General features: G+C 53.4%; 1 protein-coding gene across 3 annotated transcripts in view; it reads left to right on the top strand.

The window, feature by feature from the left end:
- The first annotated feature begins 2,934 nt into the window (after positions 1 to 2,934).
- Positions 2,935 to 19,636, top strand: part of JADE2 (jade family PHD finger 2) — a 79,922-nt gene continuing 63,220 nt past the window's right edge. For 2 of the 3 annotated variants that reach the window (XM_086470756.1, XM_086470758.1), the window contains exons 1-4: positions 2,935 to 3,013; positions 5,904 to 6,033; positions 10,004 to 10,061; positions 12,996 to 13,081. In XM_086470756.1, coding sequence (XP_086326882.1) covers positions 10,004 to 10,061; positions 12,996 to 13,081 — 144 coding nt within the window. In that variant the 5' untranslated portion in view covers positions 2,935 to 3,013; positions 5,904 to 6,033. The remainder of the gene's footprint in view (positions 3,014 to 5,903; positions 6,034 to 10,003; positions 10,062 to 12,995; positions 13,082 to 19,636) is intronic. The other variant, XM_086470757.1, reaches the window with a different exon arrangement.

Here is a 19,636-nt window from a genome sequence, read left to right as displayed (position 1 = left end):
CGAAGACAGAATTATTAATATCCTCGTGGCTTTTTCTACGGTACTTTCCACTACGCTGCACCAGTGCTTCAGCACCTTCATTAATCCTCCCCAAACAACCGTTATGAAGATGGGTCAGGGTGACACACGGATGGATTTAAGGTCAGTTTTGACTAATTCAGGGTACTCCATCCGAGAAGCGTAATGTCTGCTTTTTCAGAGCATTTAACACGAAACAGCACTTCATACATGCAAGCACAGCACCCACTGCTTCCAGCTGTACTAAGATGGATGTCAGCAATTCAGGCGAAAGGTTTCAAGCTACACACCCGCCATGTGGGAATACAACCGTCAGCACCCAAAAGTTCGGCTTAATGACTTTGTTGGTGTCACAAAGCCTGTGGCAAGGGCAAGGAGAGGATCCTCTCCTGTGGGAGAATTTTATCTCGTCCTCGTCTGGCAGCCCTTGCCTTGTTCCACGGGCAGGTTTTGGTTCTGCAGATAAGAGGAGGATCTGGCCAGAATTTGTTTCCTTTTTGACTTACGGAGCAGGTCGGTGGCACGCAGGTGTCATACGACAAACAGATTGTGGCAGTTGTAATTAAGAACTGCACTAGGATAAGCGTGCACAAGAAAGCCTCCACAAATTGGTACGAAATGCCTCACTTTAGACATTTCTGACATTCTGGCCGGGTAACAGTGACCTTCAAAACATCCCTGTGTGGTGGGATCCAGAGGTGAAGTCCTGGCAGTGAGTGCTGCTGGGTGCCAGAGCAGCGGGACCAGCGCCCGCCGAGGTACCCGGGGCTGGCGGGGAGCGACAGAAAGGGGCCGTGCTCACGAGTCCCACCGCTCCGGTACTACCAGGAAAGGCTTTTTTTAACCGGGGCTGAAGGTTTCCGTTCCCTGGGGGGCTGCTGAGCAGGCTCCAAACACTGGGGCTGCAGGTGTCCCAAGAGCAGCATCTTGGGAGATTTCAGCAGACGGAATCAGGCATCTTTTTTTGCCATGTATTATGAACCGCTCTTCTTCAAAGCCCAATAACATGACTAATTTGGGTGGGTTTATCTAAAAGACCATAAAAGGCTGCCTCATGCCAAATTTCAAGACCAAATTTCCAGTTACAATCCAAAAAATCACTGCAAGTCCAAAAATGACCAAAGCAATGCTCCTCTCCCCCTCTGCTTTCACCCTGGGAAGTTCCAAAGGATTTGAAGCGTTCAGAAAATGTCCAGTGCAGGCTGCCAAAGCAGAAAGTTGCAGGCTAATTCATTCAAGTTTGGCAAATTATAAGGAGCCAGGACAGGGATGCACACGGTGGGGAGCATCTGAGTACCTGAGCTGTGGTGGTTCCAGCTCTGGTCCCAAGGGTTTTTAACCAGGTAACTCACAGTCTTAGAGCTGAATTTAAGAGATGATGGCAGACTGATTAAAAGACTGTCTTTAACCTGAATTTTAATCTTCTGCAGCAACGGTTTAAAACAGCACAAGCCAACTTCTGCAATTTGTTTTGCTGTAGGGCCTCCAGGAGTTTGGAAAGATGCGCATCGTACAGACCGCTCCATCCCATTATTTATTATTATTTATAAAACGTGGTTTTATCTCGACAGCCGCACTGTTGCTGGCTTTAATCCCGGGAAAACGCTGCCCACAGGCAGCCCAGAGCCACACAGAGCCCAAAGCAGCCATTTGGGGAGCACACGGCGGGCTCACCCGGGCGCAGCCGCGCTGCTCCGCTCCTCTCCGCGGGAACTCTGCGAAGTTTGGGGGGGGTGGGGGAGTGGTAGTGGTGGTACATCCCCCCTACCCCCCCCCCCCCGGGGCTTTGCTCCTTTAGCCGCATCCCCAACCCAGCCGCCCCAACTCGCCCCTCCGCGGGCGACCGCGTGTGCCGGCGCGGCCCGCGGAACAGCGCGGAGCCACCGCGGCCTTTCGCGGCAATTCCCACGCCCCGCGGCCGCGGAAGTTTGCTACGCGGGGGGTGTGTGTGTATGTGCCTGTGTGCATGTGTGTGTGTGTATGCGCGGAGGAGCGGCTCCGCACCGCGGTCCCCGCCCGCTCCGCGATGGGCAAGAACCGTCTTTTTGACGCAGGAGAAATGGCAAATTTTAAGTACGTCATTAATATGGCGCCAAAAGGGTTTTTTTTTTTTTTTTTAAGTATAAGCTGCCTTTTTTTTTTTTTTTTTTTCTTAAGGTTGCAGAAGCGGCCCCGTGTACGCCTGTGCGCAGCGCGGCCAGGGGGAGCGGAGCGGGCCGGGCTGGGGGGGGGGGGGGGTGTGGGTGTGTGGGGGAGGAGGGAAAGAGTGTGAGTGTGTGTGAGTGTGTGAGTGTGAGTGTGTGCAGGGCCAGCGCGGCCGGCGGGACGCCTGCGGGGCGAGCGGCCCCGGGGCTGTGCGGCGCTGGGGCTCCGGGCAGCGCCATGGGGCCCCGGCGGCCGGCGGGGGGGTGAGGAGCGGGGCGGGCGGCGGCACCGCGGCCCCGGGATGGGACCGGCGCTGCCCGCACCTGGCCCTACCGCTGCGCCTGGGGAAGGGCGAAAGCGCAGGAGGGAAAGAAATTGAAGATTTGGGGCAGCACGAGGAGGGGGGTGTGTGTTTGTAAAGGTGGGGGGGTGGTGGCGGTGGAAGAGCCGCCACCATTATCCGTCCCCCGCTCCGAAAGTCGCTTCCCCGCCTCCCTGCCGGAGCCCGAGCGGCGGCGGGGCGAGGAGAGCCTGAGGAAGTGCGGGGTAAAAAAAAAAAAAAAAAAAAGAGAAAAAAAAAAAAAAGAAAGAGAAACAGGCGGGGAGGGCTCGCCCGGCCGCCGCGGAGCGGCCATCTCGGCTGGGGAAACGGGGCCGCATCCATGGAGTTACCGGGCGGGAGCTCCTGAGGAGGGCCCGGCCGGCGCGGCCCCGGCAATGACACCGGATTGAGCCGGCGACGGGGGCTCTCCCGGCCGGGGACTGCGGGAGCATCCCCCGCCCCCCGCCTCCTCCCCGCCCGTAACCCGAGAGACAGCCTCAACTCTTGGAGGACACTCTCCTGGCAAAGGTAAAAGGCTCGGCGGGGCTGGCGTCGGGAACGGGGCTTATTTTGCAGCGGAGGGTTATTTTGCAGCTCCCCCTGCTTTGCTTGTATTTTTTTTTAATTATTATTTTTTATTTATTTATTTCCCCCCCTTCCCTCCCCCCCCCCCCCCCCCCCCCCCCCGCAGCCGGGGGATGTGCAGCATTTTCCAGGGGTGGATTGCGCATGTTGGTCACTCTTGTTTTAAAGTGTAGGAGGGAGGCAGCGGGGATGTAAACAAGAACTTTTCAAGGCTCGCCTCGCCGCTTCGCCTTTTTTTTTTTATTTTCCAAATTAATGACTGCGGCAGAGGCTGCTGCGCGCCCTGCCCGCCGGGGGGAGGAGGGGGGCGCGCACCGCGGCTCCCCGGGGCGATGTGCGGTACCGGGGCGGGGGGGGGGAACCGGACGGACGGACGGACGCACAGACGGACGAACGACTCGGCGGGTTCCGCGGCCGAGCAGCGCTGCCGCTTGGGGGCTGGGGGGGGTGGGGTGGGGAAAGGCGGCTTTGGGGCCGGGGAGCGGCGGGGGTTGCGCGGGCGCGGAAAGCTGCGCGGGGCCGGGATGGCGGTGCCCGGGGGCGTGGCGGCTGCCGGCTCCCGCCTGCCCTCCCTCCCTCCTTCCTCCCTCCCTCCTTCCTCCCTCCCTCCTCTTCACCGCTCCCGGCCGCCGCGCCTCGGGGCTTTCCCCGCCGCCTTCCCGCCCCCCCTCCCCACCGGCTGCACCGCGCCACTGGCTCCCCGGGCTGCCGGGCCAGGGGGGCGGTCGCCCCCCCCCCCCCGCTCCCTCCTGCATCACCCGGGCCCTAAAACATCCCCCGCCTCGCCGGTGGTCCCGCGGGGAGGCTTCTCCCCCCCCCATCCCCCGATCCCGCCTCGCCGGCCACCTGCCCCCCTCCCCCGGGGGTCTCTCCGTTCTCCAGGGGAAGGCAGCGGCTCCCGCACCCTCCCCCGCGGCGTATCCTGCCCCTTCCCCACCTGCCATGGAGGGGCAACCGCTTGGCTTTTGGGATGCGGGGCTGGGAGCGCTTTACCTGCCGCCTTGACACCCCCCCGCCCCCCCCCCCCCCCCCCTCGGCTGCTCCGCTCCCGTGGATGGAGGCAGCGAGCTGGAAGTTGGGACGCGGTGCAAAGGTGGGGGGGAGGGGGGGGGATGAATTGTCAACATCGGGTGCGATTAGGGGGGAAACACACACGCCCCCCCCCCATCTATATCTTTCCCTCCGTACCTGTGCATCCTGAGTGGTTTTGGAGTGGGAAGGGAAGGATGGCATTCCTGGGGAAAATTCCCAGCTCCTTCTCTCAGCACCCACAGTGAAAATTGTTTACTTACGGGTTTGAGCCTAGACCCTCCTACCGCTGGGACCTTTCTAAGAGGGGATTTTGCCTGGGGGGGGGGGGGAAGAGTGATCTCAGCCTTTCTCCCAGGGGTAAGGAGCCCGGCTGTTAGGAATGGTGTTTGACCTTTAAGCATTTATTAGCTACTGAGGTTAAAATAAGCTTGAGATAGAAGGAAAAATAGCTTGCAGAAAGGTTAAATCAAAGGTTAAATTTGTTTTTCCTAGGAAAATTGAGGCTGATGTCCAAAAATGAAGACTTGGAGCAAGGGATGGGGAGGGTACACGTTAGGTCTGTAGGCAGGGAGATGCAATTCATTTGAAGTATTGGTGGCTGCTATTAAGCGTTTGACGCCAAGTTGTGAAAGTTGGTGGGTAGGTGGTCCTCAAACGAAGGTGTTTGACGTAAGGTCTGGTCTTTCCCTTTGGCTGGGTGTTCGGTGCGAAGATCGGAGTGCCCGTAGCTCCTGTTGATTCCCCTCTGAGTTGCGGATGCTCAGAGAGACCTGCAGGATGGGGCAGCCGACGGCGGGCGAGGAGCTGTGCCCTGTGTCCCTGCCTGCTCCCTCCTGCCCCAAGGCAGGGGTGGCCCCGAGTGCCCGCAGTAACCTTTCTGATTACCTGTGCTCTGTCTGGGCTTGCTGGAGAAAAAATGGGTAATTAGAGGGTAGCAAGTCAGAAGAGGCAAGCAAAGTTGTGAGTAGTAAAGAAAAAGAAGAAAATCCCCTTGTAGATGTGGAAGAAAGCAAAGCACAGGAAGTAAACGAGGGCTTGTTTTGGTTTAAATTTAAATGAGATTAAATTTTGCCCCAGGGAGCCAAGACAGCAAGCAGAGTTGCTGTGGAGGAGAGGAGGAATGGCTCTCTCTTCACCTGGGCGGTTGGGTTGGAGCTGACAGCAGGCTGTGGAGGAGGCAGAGGGGCAGGCGAGCCCCGGCTGGCAGGGGCAGGCTCCCACTGCCCCAAAAATGGGTACCAGGATCGTGCCTTTCTGGATTTACACTTTGCAGGGTGAGCGGGGAGGTTGGGAACAGAGCAGGGCGGCTTCCCCTGGGATGGAAGGGCAGTGCACTAAGGTTTCCCGACGTTCTGTGGGCACAGGCGATGCGCATCCTTCGCTTGAAAAGTTTGTTCTTCTGTTAAGTGTGAACTTGGGGCTGTGCCTGCGTCGGGGGATGCTGCTGCTCTCTCAGCATCGCTTGGCTCCAAAATTATTAATGAGAAAAGGCAAACGCGACGAGGACAACCCTCCTGGGGTATAAAGGCTGCGATCTTCCAGCCCTCCACCCTTCTTCTTGTACTTTCTAACAACTGTCTGGTATTCCTAGACAGAGCAAAGAAATAGTTAACGCATGGAGAGCAGCCCCTCGACTCCATCCCCGTCACCGGGACAGGGTCCCTGGGAGCGAGGGGGGGTCCCTGCGAGCGGGGGTCCGGGCTGGCCGGAGCGGTGTGCATGCCGCTGGGGGCACTCTCTTCTGTTTGTGTTCCTATTTCTGGGCTGGAAGAACAAACAGGGAAGTGGTTTTTTTCTGCAGTCTCATTGCAGCTCACAAACAGAGCACATAATTCAGCCGGTGGTGTTCAACTGTCACGGCGTCAGAGGTGACGGCGCAGGGGGACCAAGCGCGGCGCATCCCTTCACATGTGGATGAGCGCCGGGAAGAGGTGATGACCAAATAATACTTTTTTTTGTTTGTTTTGATTTTTTTTTTTTACTGCAACTTATGCAGGTTTCTGTGCCTCTTCCCTGCGGAAGCAGCGAGCGCAGGCATGTATGCATTTCTCTATAGTTGGCTTGCCACAGTCCAGCATGGCTCATCCTCCCAAACAGCCCCCACCCAGGGTGCTGCCATGCCCCGAGAAGCATCCAAGGGTGCTCCGATTACCCCAAATCCCCCCTGGACTTGATGCACAGCAGAGTTTGCAGGGAGCTGGAAAACATCAGCCGGTTGCCCAGAGCCCAGGGGTGGTGGAGGGGTCCACAGAGGAGGAGGAGTTGTTTGCTGGCTGGAGGCTGGCTGAGGCGTTTTGGTGTAGTGGGAATGGCAGCAGGTGGGACAGGAGCTCAGCATCTGCATCTCTGTGTGCGAAAGAGTTACTGCTGCTTTCTCTTCGCCCGGGTTGCATGGGCCGGGCAAAATTGCATCTCCAAAAGCTCCTCTTCAGCCCTCCCCCTGCTGTGAGGCAGGACCTGAGGCCATCATCTCAATTTTACCGCCAGTCCTGCAGCTAATTTGTCCGAGGCCCTAGTGATTTACATTTGTTTAGGCTGATGAAGGGCCATCATCTTCCTTGGTTTAGCATTTATCTGCCTTTCTCAGCTTGAACAAAGGCAATGCTGAACATGTGTTAGTTTGCAAGCAATTCCGTTTTCGGGTTTGCAGGCGCTAGCGCAGGGCTGTGCCTGCGGATTTGAGTTGCAGACACTTCAGGGGGATGTTCATTTGTTTATAAAAGAAACCCACATCTGTTTCTGTTTGAATTTTTTAAGCAAGCATACATAGAAACCTTTCTCTTGGTTTCTGGCTCTGTAAAAGCTCGATTTTGGGCCAAGTTTGACCTAACGGTGACCTTTTCAAAGTATTACAAATTTTTTTGGTATTTGATTATGACTTTAATAATGATGCCATGCGGGGAATGGGTCAGTTAAAGGTGAAATTAGCTTTTAATGTAAACAAAAGATTAATTTTGGAGCAGAGACCGTATTTTGTGGAGACTTTAAATTGCTTGGTAGGACACTAACGGAATAGCTCCCGAGAGCTTGCTCCGTGCGAGGCTTGTCCAGGCTGAGGGGTGAGGGATGTGGGCGAGGGGTCCCCCCGTGCTGGAAGCCGGAGGGGTGTCGGGAGCCAGTGGCTCACCCAGCCACCATCAGACTTTATAACCCTGTGCTCCAGATGGGGAAATGGCCCAATTACCCTTCTTCTACAGTAAATTCCTCTGTTAAGTACCATGCTGGTTACTACTACTGGTGGGCTGCTCAAGATGAGTCCTTCAGAAACCAGCATCTTCTTACCGCTGCCTGGAAGTGAACCATTGTCTGAAAGGGGCTGGCTGAGCCTGGTGGTTTTGGCCTCAAATTGCACTCCCTTTAGGCACCCCAGTACCTGTGGGCTGTTGGGTGCCATCCCCTACCCTGGTCGCCTCTCGGTGCCGCCGTGTTCAGGGATGTTTGTCCTTTGCTCAAGCCGGAATTCCCGTCAGAGCGACGTAATGCGGTTCGGTTCGGAGGATGCTGCCTTGGATCCTGCCAAACAGCGGAAAAATGATTTCCTGAGGTAGAGCCACTGTTTTTACCTGCAGTGGGAACCACTTCTGAGTGTGGGTATAAATTCCTGCTGTTGTGTAGTGAGCGCGTTGAAGCGTGTGTGTAGGTAGGTGTAGGACAGGAGCAGGGTGCAGGGACCAAGCTCAGTTAGAGGGACAATCAGTGCGTCTTCTCACCTACATATCAGAGCCAAGACCAGTCCCAGCATCCTGACATCTGTGCTGTGCATTAATCATGCACCTTTTTTCCCTCCCTTGGAAGGAGAGCTATGTCAGTGTCTTGCTGTAAAGGCGAAGATGGGAAATGCTGGAAATCCCTCTGGGTATCAGTAGCATTCCTTTGCTTCAGCTCAGGTGTTTCTTTTCCCTGTTGGCTTTGGTTTATTTAATCTTCGTGACTAGGAACTCCAGAATCAATAAAAGCATCGCTCCAGCTTTGTGCTTCAAAAGGCTGTTTGCTGCTTCAGACCAGTAGGAACCAGTTTAAAAGGTTCAGGTAGAATTTCCACTAAAAGTAAGTAAACTGCAGTTAGAGCTGTCTTCAGTATGATTTTCCCCAAGCAAAATCTAATGGCTCCTTGGAACAAGGCTGGTTTAATAACATCTGTTTCCCCTTGAATCACTGGGGGAAAGTATTGATATTGCCATATTCTCCAGGAGAGTTTTAAATTGTGTTTTGACAGGGCAATGCCTTACTGCAACACCGAGAGTTAAAATGTTTATGATACTTTGTAGTATTATCCCTTATAACGGTGTGATAAAACACAGCACATATATTGTAAAATACAGGCGTTGCAAGGGTTTTATATGCTTATGTGGAACTTTTCCTGTTGTTTGGGGGGAAATGGCACGCTCTAGCCCGCTGTCCAGTCTGTGTGCTGCTGGCACCTGCTGCCACCAAACCACACAAACCCAGTGTTTTATTATCATCCCCGCTTACATTTGCGGATGCAGTGGTGTATATGCCACGTAAACAACCTTGGATTCTTACAAAGTGTCTCAGAAAGTGCCGGGAAGATTTCCATGAGATGAACCGTATTCTCTGCGGGTGTATTAGCTCACAGCCTGTTGAATAGTTGTCTGGTCCATGGGTAGCCCTTTCCATCCAGAGCTCCCCAAGGCCTGTGCTGGGGTCCGCAGTGATCAGCCACCAGCCACTTGGGTAAACTGGGGTCTTCAAAAGTGAAAATCTTTTTTTTTTTTTTACTTTCCGATTTTTTGTTAAGCACGTACTGGTACAGGTACTTGGCTTTCAGCTCTGCGTGCTGGGTTCCTGAGGGGCAAGTTCAGGAGAACCTGCTGATTTCAGGCGGTTCTGTGGCTTGTTCAAAGTCACAAAGCACATCAGCAGCTGAGCTTGATATGGGTCTCCTGTCCTCCTCATCGATGCAGTGGTACCCGCTGCTGTGGTTTTGTCTCTGAGAGGATGGAGAAGCCACAGCAGCTGTGCAGAAGCCACTTGCTCACCCCACCGGGAGCTGTGGGGCCAGTGGTGCTGGTGGGGGGCTGTACGGCTGTGCCAGAGTGGGCAGAACAGCTCTGGGTGATGGGAAGCGTGCTTCAGGCTGTGCGGGAGATACACCAGAAGTCTTAAAAGAAGTAGATACCGAGTGGGCAGATGAGTCAGAGGGTAAAACCCCAGGCTCATTGCGCGCCGGGGTCCTCTTCAGCTCCGGGATGCTTGGACTTCCCCCTGCAGACATACTGAGAGTGCACAGAGTTTCCATTCTTCTGCCTGTGCACTTCTCAGATTTGCAGCCTGGACAGGTGGTTCATGGGACATCTTTTGTCGCTTCCAGCAACGCCACAGTCTGTGATGGGGCCTCCTCCGTGGTGGGGCCTCCTCCATGGTAGGACATCGTCCATGGTGGGGCCTCCTGCGTGATGGGACATCTTCTGTGGTGGGGCCTCCTCTGTGGTGGGACATCCTCCGTGGTGAGGCATCCTCCTCCGTGGTGGGACATCTTCTGTGGTGGGGCCTCCTTCATGGTGGGACATCCTCTGTGGTGGGACATCTTCCATGGTGGGACATCCTCTGGTGGCAGTGCTCTTGCAGAGGGAGGGCCTCTGCACATCTGGTTGTGAATCCCGCATAGGGCTGAGCAATCAAAGTGTACTCACTCTACCTCTTGGGAGCAGGGAAAGCTGGTAGAGAGACATGAACACCCTTAAAGTTTTTTTAAAAAGCCCTATGAGGATTGTTTTCTTCATTTCTTTTTTGAGCCCCTGGGTAGTTGTCCTTCCTGAGGGTAAGTACTGGCTGGTGCTGGGGATAACAGGGTGTGGAGATATGCAGAGATAACAGTGATTTGGTGCTGAGATGAGTTTCCTGGGCATTAAGTGTGATGTTCAATTTCTTTTGTTACAGATGGAAGAAAAACGACGCAAGTACTCGATCAGCAGTGATAACTCAGACACCACTGACAGTAAGACCTTTAATTCAAGGCTTTGAACGAGATAACTAAGCGATTCACCTCCAGCAGGGAAAACGCTTGAATAATTACTTTGCAAAGCGTGGAGGAAACTGCATTTACTGGGAAGTCTCTGCACAATGAATGGTGCGCTGGGCTGGGTTTGTCAGAAATGCAGCAACAAGCTGATACCAATTTAAACGCCCCGGCTGTGGCTCCTCTTAACTGATGAGAGTGTCTCCCTCCTGCAAGGAGTCTGGGCAAGGGAGAGCTGCTGATTGCAAATCTGCTAACGAAGCAACCACCCTTTGTAGACGAGTTGTCCTTTCCTGGGAGCTGCAGCCTGAGACTAGTTAGCTCTTGATTGAGTTGTACTGGGGGAAAGGGAAGTTTTTACTGGAGTCAGGGTAGAACCGGTGCCGCCTTGTTCCCTTCTTGCAAGCTGAAGAGTGATGTGGGAAAAGGGATCAGGCTCAAGCCAGCAAAGCTTGCAAGCCCACGCTTGCTTTTCAACATCTACCTCACTTCATCCTCATTCAGGAAAGCACAGAACCATGTGCTCAACAATAAACATGTGCAAATGTGCTGAATTTTGGCTATAAATAGAGCGCTTTCCTCTCCCACTTATTCCAGGGTTTCACCCACTGCAGACATACCGCAGTGCCTCAGTGTTCAGTACCCTCCAGGCACTAGTCTAATCCCTTGTCTGGGCTCCGGAGTTTTCTACTAGTTGCTCTTGGTTTCTTACGAATGTCACAGTAATTTCATCTGGGCCGTGCTGGGAATTTGCTCTCCACACTTTACAGGATCTGGCTGCTGGATATCCGAGAACGAAAGGGACTTTGCTAAAGACACTAAACTTCTGGGCCTTTTCCTAACAGGATGATGGGGAGATTACAGGGGGTTATGGAAAGGCTGATCTTGCTGGGTTTGGCTGCCGTTCCCACAGCTTTAGCCAAAAAAATTGTCAGCGTGAGCGGAGTTTGCACCACTACTGCCGACGGGAACCTGCTGTTCGGCTGCCGGAGGGAACCCCCCCTCCTGCTGGGGGGGGTCGGGGGGGGGGGGGGGGCTGAGCCGTGCCTACGGAAAGCGTTTCAGGCTCTGTCAGCACCGCCCGCTTCTCTCACAATAAAACATCTCTATCTCAGAAAGGGGTTTGTTTTGGAAGCCATGCTCCAAACTTCCCGTCTCCTAATCCCCAGATGCTCAGCGGCTTACCGAGCCGAGCTGCACTAGCTGGCTGCTCTGCCTTTCGGGGGTGAGGCATCTTTAATCACGGTATTAAACAACATGGCCTTATCTCTGTTGGGCTGGGATATTTATGCTGCAGGTGATATCTAAGCTGTTGACAAATGCTGTCCTGCAGGATAATTGTAAACAAAGTGATGACCTTTTTTATGCCTCCACCAGGGAAAGATGGTAGTGGCATGTTATCTCCGTCTGCATAGTTGTAGCACCACGTTGTAGCTTGAGAAGAGGGGGCAAGGTGGAAATGAGTGGCTCGATCTCTCGGTATGAACAGTGGAGCTGCTGCTGCAATGCCTTGAGCAGCTCGCCGGGTAAAGCGACATTTCCCGGCGGCTGCGGCATAGGGGCTTTACCGTGGGCTTTGCCTACGCAGTCCTGCTACGTGCTGAAATGGTAAAAAAAAAATGCATTTTTGTGGAAGCTGCTTTAATGACATCTAGCCTGCCACCGCAGTCAGAAAAACAGCTGTCCTTTGGGAACGGCTGATGCCAGCAGATCATTTTATGAAGCACGAGAAAGTGGGTTTATCGAGTAGGGAGTGCAAGGTGGACTAGTGCCTCTTCCCCTGCGAGCAAAACTCGGCATGTGAGATTTATCTGGGCTCATGAGGGACTCAACTGCCTGAGGTGGTGGAGGGGGAGACGTTTCCCACGGCAGTAGTACCGCACCCGGCGCGGCCCTGGTCCCTCATGCCAGCTCGGCTCCTGGCCAGAGCCGCTCCTGAAGTCCTTGCGTGCGTGGCTCCATCGTGTTTGGCAGCTGCTTATGTGCACAGTGTTGTTTCCCCCTATTTGGCCATCCAAGGTTAAAATCAGTGTTAAATAGGCCTATCGATAGTTAATTTGTTGCACCCCTGCGAAAACATATAGTGGAATCTGGAGGGGTCCTGCTACACAGAAGACCCAACTGTCATCGTTATTATAAAAAGATTCCAAGAATTAGTTTATTATTACCAAATGCTTTTTTTTTTTTTCAGTGATAATAACACATACGGGTTGGAAGTAAAGATTAGTAACATAATGGTCCCAGCACATTTCAGGCTTTAGCTGCCCTTGCCTTGTGGGGGGGTGGTGGTGGTGCTCATACTGCTCCAGTCAGGATGATGGGAGTCCATTGGTGATAGCCCCAGAGTAACGTAATCCCAAATGCCAGAGTAAATGCTCTCTCACTGCTGAAAAGTGTAAATAAAGGGCGTTCACTTGATGTGTCCTGTGGTATGGTTCCCACTAGATGCTGAACTGCACGCAGCCATGGGAATTGTTAGTCCTGGCATGGGCAGAGGGGTTTTACCCAGTTCAGTCAGTATTTTTGACCACGGGGTCTGAAGTCCTTGGGCAGTTCGGATGCTTGACTTTAAGCATCCTTGTTAGAAAATCGTTGGTCTTAACCTCCTTAATTCCTGATCCAAATAGATTCCCTCTTAGAAGTTGTTCTTACTCATGACTTTGGGTTTCTCATTTCTGATGTCTGCATTGGAAAACAGTGTTTTTAAATTTCATCATCTATAGCAGCAGGAAAGTGATGTTGATCTGTTTTGGTGATGCACACAAAAATCGTGCCATTTCAGGGTGTTACTGCCTCTTAGCATTGACCCAAAGTGTCGGTTGAGGCTGTAGTAGTGGCAGCGGGGCTGGTGACAAAGATAGGGAAAAAACCTGTTGCTTTTCCAGGTAACCTGTCTCTGTTGCCTCGTTGCAGGTCACAACACGTCCACCTCCAGATGCTCCAAAATTCCGAATACCAAATCCACCTGGTCGCGGCAGAAGGAGAAGAAGCCCTCTGAGGTATGCGGGCTTCTAGGCTTTTGCCAAAGCAGAGTTTTGCCCCAGGGCTGTGCTTGCCCAGATGTGGCAGCAACAGGCATGCCCACGGCTGGCTGTGGGTGGTGGGTGCCAAGAGAGGGCATCTTCCAAGAAGCCAGAGCCCGTCCTGCAGAGCCACAGCTTCCACTGGCAGTGCCACCCTCAGCTTCATGCTCAGCTCTGCTGGGAGGGAGCAGATGGGGGTACTCGGTGGGCATCTCTCAGGAAGGGTGAGAAGTTCTCATGCCCACTCCATCCCTGTTGATGCAAGTGGGGAGAGGTTGAGTTTGGTGGGATTGGGAGGTCCTACAGTATCAGGGTGGCTCCATGCCGAGGTTCCCTGGTTTGGGTGTGTGCCTGGATGCCCTTGTGTTAATGGCCCAGGTCATAGCACTGGTGCCAAGGGAGGGTGGCTCGGTGGCGTGGAGACTCCTCCCCGGGAATAAGTGGGAGGTGCAGAGAGCCATGAAATGAGAGACAGCACAGCTGAGTTGCAGATCATGTTGTGTTGGTTTCCTCCTGTCACGGGGCTCAAGGGCATTAAGGTGGGGCCATTGGTGTCTGACCTCGCTGCAGGGTTTTCCCTCACTCCGAGCTGGTACGGGCAGCGCTGCCCACCCCGGAGGGCATTGCCCACGTTGCCCCTGCCCAATCTGGGACTGGGTCGGGAGGAGCTGTTTCCCAAGGACCGTGCTGGAAGGGACGATGCTGTGCCTTGTTTTCCCTTGCGTACCTTGGATGCATTTCCACTGGATGTGGAAACTATACTAGGCACGAGCTGCTGTTGTAGCAACTGCAGTGTTTAGGGCTGGTCATCTTCGTTTCATGAGCAGCCTGAGCAAAGCCAGAGGGACATTGTTCTCACATTCCCTTTCCTCTGGACTGGGGTCCAGAGTCAAACAGAGCTAAGTTTAGAAGCAGGTGGAGCAGGCATGGCTAACGCCTGCTCGCAGGCTGTAAACTCCTTCCCAAGCCCCCACGTTGCACCTCTCCTGAGGCTGTGGCCCGGTAAGCACAAACCTCTCTAACATCCGCCTTTTGCGTCAAGCTGAGTAGGTATTTTGAGGTTTTCCTGTGGTCACTCCCTGAATTACAGCTGCACTTAGTTGTTACCACTCTGACAGATTTACATTGATGTCTGTAATGTGTTGGCGGTGGACAGAGACTTAAAAAGTCCAAGTTGTTTGTGCCCTGGGTAAAGAGAGGGGCTGAAAAGCTGTTATTACCAGCTGAGGTAATTGGAAACACTCCAGAGAGCAAAGACCCAGAGGTGCAGATGTCGCTGGCTGCTGACAAGGCTGTCGGAAAGTTGTGTGTTAGGGCTGGTAATGTCGTTTTTTGCTTGTAGATGTGTCTCTCGAAATGGGTGAGGGGGTGTATTCTGTGAGCTGAATCCCCCATTGAAAAAGTGAAGCATTTAGGGCGTCTCCTCCTCCTGGGACACCGTTACCTCCTCTCTGAAATAACTGCCCATGATGTGTCTGTAAAGGCATCAGATGAGCCATATAGGTGCCTTCAGGAGTCCTGTGGAGATGCCCGGCGTTAGACCCGGTTAGATGCAGAAGGATGTGACTCAGGCATCACCGACGGTGTCATATGTGCCACTCTGCTGCTGTCCAGTAGAATCCTCCTCCAAAAGAGCCTGTGCTGGGAGATCCCTTTCTGCATTGCTGGTACAGACATGCTTTTTGTCTTTAGTACAAATTATCTTTATCAGCCAGCTAGGAGTTTCCCTGGCCGCTAATGAAGTTACTGGATATAAGTCCAAGACTCCCAAGTGAAAATGCTGCTGCACTTTATGAAGGATGGTCAGAGCCGGATCCAAGTTTTGCTGCTCTACAACAGCTGGACTGAAAACCAAATCTTAGTCCACGGCACCAGGGGAGACGTCAGATGTGGGGCCTGCAGAGACCAGGCTCTTCCCTCTGCTTCGTGCTCAGTTACGCGCCGAGGATGGTTCTCAGTGAAATGTAGCTCTGGAACAAATAAAGTGGAGCAAAAGCTTAACAGTGCCCAGCTTAGCAACAGTTGGGACAGAAAGCGAACCCCAGTGGCGTATCTGGACTGAAACTCCAGAGGGATTTGGGGAGGCGATGTGTGATTACTCGAGTTGGAGTTTGGCCAGGATGCTCAAGCTGACAAACCGTCTTTTACAAAAGCGTGGTGGGAACCTGAGCAGGCGGGAACGGTCCAGATCTCAGCTTTACTCCCCTTACCCAGCATCTGCCCCGCAGCCACTGGCATCTGGGTCTGCTTGAATCCAGCTCCAGGTGAACCCCAGGAGTCAGGAGAGTGTGTCCCTGGGGTTGGACATAGGATTGTCCTGCGGAGTGGGTCCAAGACCTGGTAGTTTGGGGGTCACTCTAGTGAGTACTGGTTTATGGATTTCCTCTATGACAGCACCTTCCAAACTTTTCCACAACTTCTGCTCTTACTGTGAGCACCCGGGAACCCATCTGGTCCATGTGTGGGATCCGCTGACCACCGTCTGTGAAACGCTGCAGGGTTTGGCACGTCCTGGGGGATTTCTCGCAGGAGCCCTGGAGGATTTCAGCCACAGACTGGGATGGGCGTTGTGTCCCACTGGAGCAAGTCCCATGAAGCGTCAAACATAAACCACACCACTGTCAAACTGCTTCACATGTAATAGTGAGGTACCTTTCTCTTTGCTGTCCCATTGAGGATGGAAAGCCCACGAGGGTAACAGAGCATGGTGAATGTGTTATCAGATGTTGAACCCCCCCCGGACAGCCTGCCCCAGACGTTTTGGGGCTGGACAAGCCTTTTTAAACAGTAACTCAGACTCCAGATTTACACGTGGCTTGTAGCTTTATCAAGAGCTGAGCTGCTGCCCGGGTGCAGAGGGTCCGGGCACATCCCGGGGGGCAGCAATGCTGGAGGATGAGCTGGGGGAGCAGGGTGGGGTTTGTGAGCGTGGGGAACCACCAAGCTCTCCTGCCACTTTCAAAGTCATGTCCCCGTTTCGCTGCGAGCTGCCGGCTGCATTCCCCCTGACAACCTGAGAAGGAGATAAAAAAATCAAAAGCATTAGTGTTGCATAGTTATTAGCCAGGTCAGGGGGTAATGTTTATTATGAAAGACTCTGTGAGAAGGGATTAACTATACACATTAAAAACCACCCGATACAAGGCATCTGGAAAAACAAGCTTCTTAACATGGAAAAGTACTGAGCTGTTTGTAAACATCCGCGAAGGGGGCCATTGCCAGGGAGGGTGATTATATTTATCTGTGCCTGTCACAGGGCTCTGCCTGGGCTCTTTCCTGACGTGTCCCAGGCACCAGGCCTCCATCTGGGCTGGCTCCCTTGCAGAGGTGACAATCGTCCTCCCCTGCCCCACGCCTGGGCAGCAGAGACCTCGGGGCAGAGCCCCGGTGTGATGCCGATGGGCACGGGCATGAATCTGTGGCTGTCCTGCCCTGCCTTTGCCCGTAGGCAGAGGATGGACATGGGCAGCGGCATCTGCAGTGATAGCAGTCCACCAATCTGGTCATTTTAATTAATCTCATTAGAGCTCGTTTGTCTCTGAACCTGGCCTCAAACAGAGTGTGGTGACTTGGTACCCATCTCCGGCTGAGGAGTGCTGCGAGGAGATGCTGGTCATGCTCCCCGCCTCAGGAGCTGGAGGAAGGGGGATGCTCGCTCAAGTCCTCCTTGTCTTGGATGCTGAATCTGCGGCAGGGAATAAGATGTGCCTGAAGTATGGATTTCTGCTTCTTTTAGTGGCGCATTAGTGCAATCCTGCCCCTGGCTATAGGGCTGCTGGGGATAGGAGCGCAAGCCTCGCTGGTTAGACTGCAGTCATCAAGCCCTCTCTCCTGTTTCTGACAGGGAACAGTTGTCAGTGTCTGAGGAGAGAATATAAGAACAAGGCAAGTGTGTAATGATAGTCGCCGGTTCTATCTGCCAGCTCCCAGCCATCAGTGGCCTGGGGACTCCCTCGGATGCTGCCTCGTGAGTCCCTGCCATAGCCGGTGTGTTAGTCATTAGCTCCTGAAGTACTGGAGATCCAAAGCACAACCCTGCAGTGAGTTGCACTGCTGGAATATATTGTGGGGGAAAAAAAACCCTGTTTTTTTGTGCAAACCGCCTGCCTGACCCCCCTCCAGCCTTCCCTGTTCTAAGCTGAAGAGCCCTGCGCAGTCTCAGCTCTCCTCTGCAGGCACTGCTCATCTCACCGGCCGTCCCCATCACCCTTCTCCTTTGGTCTGGACCTTCTGGAGATGAGGGGACCACAGCTGCAGGCAGGGTTCAGGACTAAGGGCAAACAACTAATTTATACAATTTACATTAGTTTCTGCTTGCCTTGTTTAGATATTACTTCCGCGTTTTGAAAGACATCTTTTTATATCTCTTTACAAGGATTTAACCCTTTTAACAAACATCGTCATCGTTTCCCTTCTAAAATGTAATTTTTAGTGCATTAAGTCCTGTTTTTTTCCCTGCGATAGGTATATAATGGCCAAGTGCAATGTGAATTTGGTCTCTGCGCTCTCCATGCTTGAAGAAGGGCTTTTATGAGTGTGGCCAAGCAAGACTGGACATGCTTTTACTGGCTGTACGAGGAGAAAAATCTGTCTCTGTTGAAAGATTTGACTGCAGTGGCTTTGTCACTTTTCCCAAGCCGGCGTGGGGATAACAGATTAATACCATTGTCTTCTGAATGTTGAGAAGGGCCAGACAAAAATGCTTCTTGTTCCTCTTTTAAATTCTGTTGTTCATTGAATCTTTAACATTCAGCATTTCGAGAGGAACAAGACTAGATGAAGAGATAGCAGGCTGGCTCCCAAATGAACACGAGAATAAGTATTTTTTCCCCCACAGACAGATAATATCGCTGCTAACAAACGCACACCAGGCATTGCCGTGTTTTGGAGCCTTGCTACTGAATATCGCCACTCATCTCGTATCAGAAAAGGCTGGAAAAATGCGATAGAACGGCAGGAGGAGAGAGCTGGGGAAGCCAGAGGAGAGCGTGGCTGGGCAGCCGAGGGCTGCACCCGCCGAGGTGCCGGCTCAGGCTGAAACGAAGACAGTTTGTACAACCAAAAACTATTCCCAGGACTCCCATTGTTCCCGTTGTTTTCTCTTTCTCTAAAAATCCTTGTGACTCATGAGCTACAACAAACAATTTTATGCTTGAGAGAGTGAAGGGCTAATAGCGCTGGCTGGAAATGAGGAGGGAGCCCTGCAGACAAGGCAGACGGAGACTCCCCTGGTCCTGGTGTGGATGGAGGAAGGGGGTTATGGCCGGGGTGGGTGCCTGGGACACGGCTGCCAGGATGGCAGTCAGAGGAAAAAAAAGTGTGTTGAACCAAAAGCTAAAGAAAACCTGTTCTCTCGGTGTCGAAAAGCGCTCCTGCATCCCTTGGGCGGTGCCCTGCCCGTCCCTCAGAGCCGGGCTCGGAGCGCCACGCCGCCCGTGCTCTCCACGGAGAGGTCGTTCATGGAAGATCTTGCATCACTGCTGGGGGTGTGAGGGCGTCGGGGCAGGGTTGCAGATTTGTTGGGTTACAGGAGGGAACAGATTCAGGTGTGAGATTTCGGATGCAGGCTGTGGCCAGTCCCTTCCCACCTCTCCTGTTCACCCTCTCCCTAGTGAGTGTGTTGCTCTTTCCATCATGCTCTTGGTGTTGAACGATGGGCTTCATTTCTCTTACGTTTTATACCAGTGCTTTGCAGTGTGGAGTGCTTTGGAAAGTTGTTTTCTTGTACTAAAACTTTTCAGGGATCCAGATGTTTTTGCATATAAACAAAATTGCATCCCATCCCAGGACTGGGAGCAAGGACGGAGCTTGTCCCTCTGCCCCGAGAGCAACATCTAAAAGCTCCAAGGTCAGCTGGGTGCAGATACAGGGGAAAATGTGTAACACAATTCCTGCTGGCTCGGAAAGCCTCATGCCTGGGAATCCGACCTGCTGGAGCCCATCTGTCTTTGGCTGAGCCGCCCCTGGCCCCTTTGGAGCCGGTTCTCACCCGGGCTGGTTTGCAGCAGGCGCCTGGAGCCGGCAGCCCCGGCTGTGTACCCGTGTCGGGTGATGCCGAGGCCGTGCCGCCTCGCCGGGTGCGATCGTCTGTGCTGGATCCTGCACGACAGTCCCTACGCTGGCTGCTGTTTAAAAAGCTAATTAAAACCAGCGATAGACAAGGTTGTTGTTGGTTTGGGTTTTTTTCCCATTTTGATTTAAAGCCCAAAACAGATACAGCTTTTTGGCTCTCGCCCAGGAGCTGGTTTCGTACGAGCAGAAAGTCGCTACCATATCTGAATTTGGTGGTTTGGGGTTGGTATTTGGGGCTAAGGGGATAATTGGCAGGCTCAGACCTACGGTACGGTCACTTGAAAAGCCGAGTGCTTGACAGAGCGCGTAAAGTGGGAGCTGAATGGTGGTGAGATTGCGGGACCACTTTATTAGAGGGGTTTGTGAGTGAGTCAGAGAACCTGGAAATCGATACGAGGATTGCAGAGAAAGGTGGTGGAGAGGCTTGGAGAGGGGCTGGTTGGTTGCGGGGGGAAACAG

This window comes from Leptosomus discolor, chromosome 10 (assembly GCF_034619465.1).
Source record: "Leptosomus discolor isolate bLepDis1 chromosome 10, bLepDis1.hap2, whole genome shotgun sequence".
In the NCBI taxonomy this organism is placed as follows: domain Eukaryota; kingdom Metazoa; phylum Chordata; class Aves; order Leptosomiformes; family Leptosomidae; genus Leptosomus; species Leptosomus discolor.
This window is presented reverse-complemented; position numbering and strand designations above follow the sequence as displayed.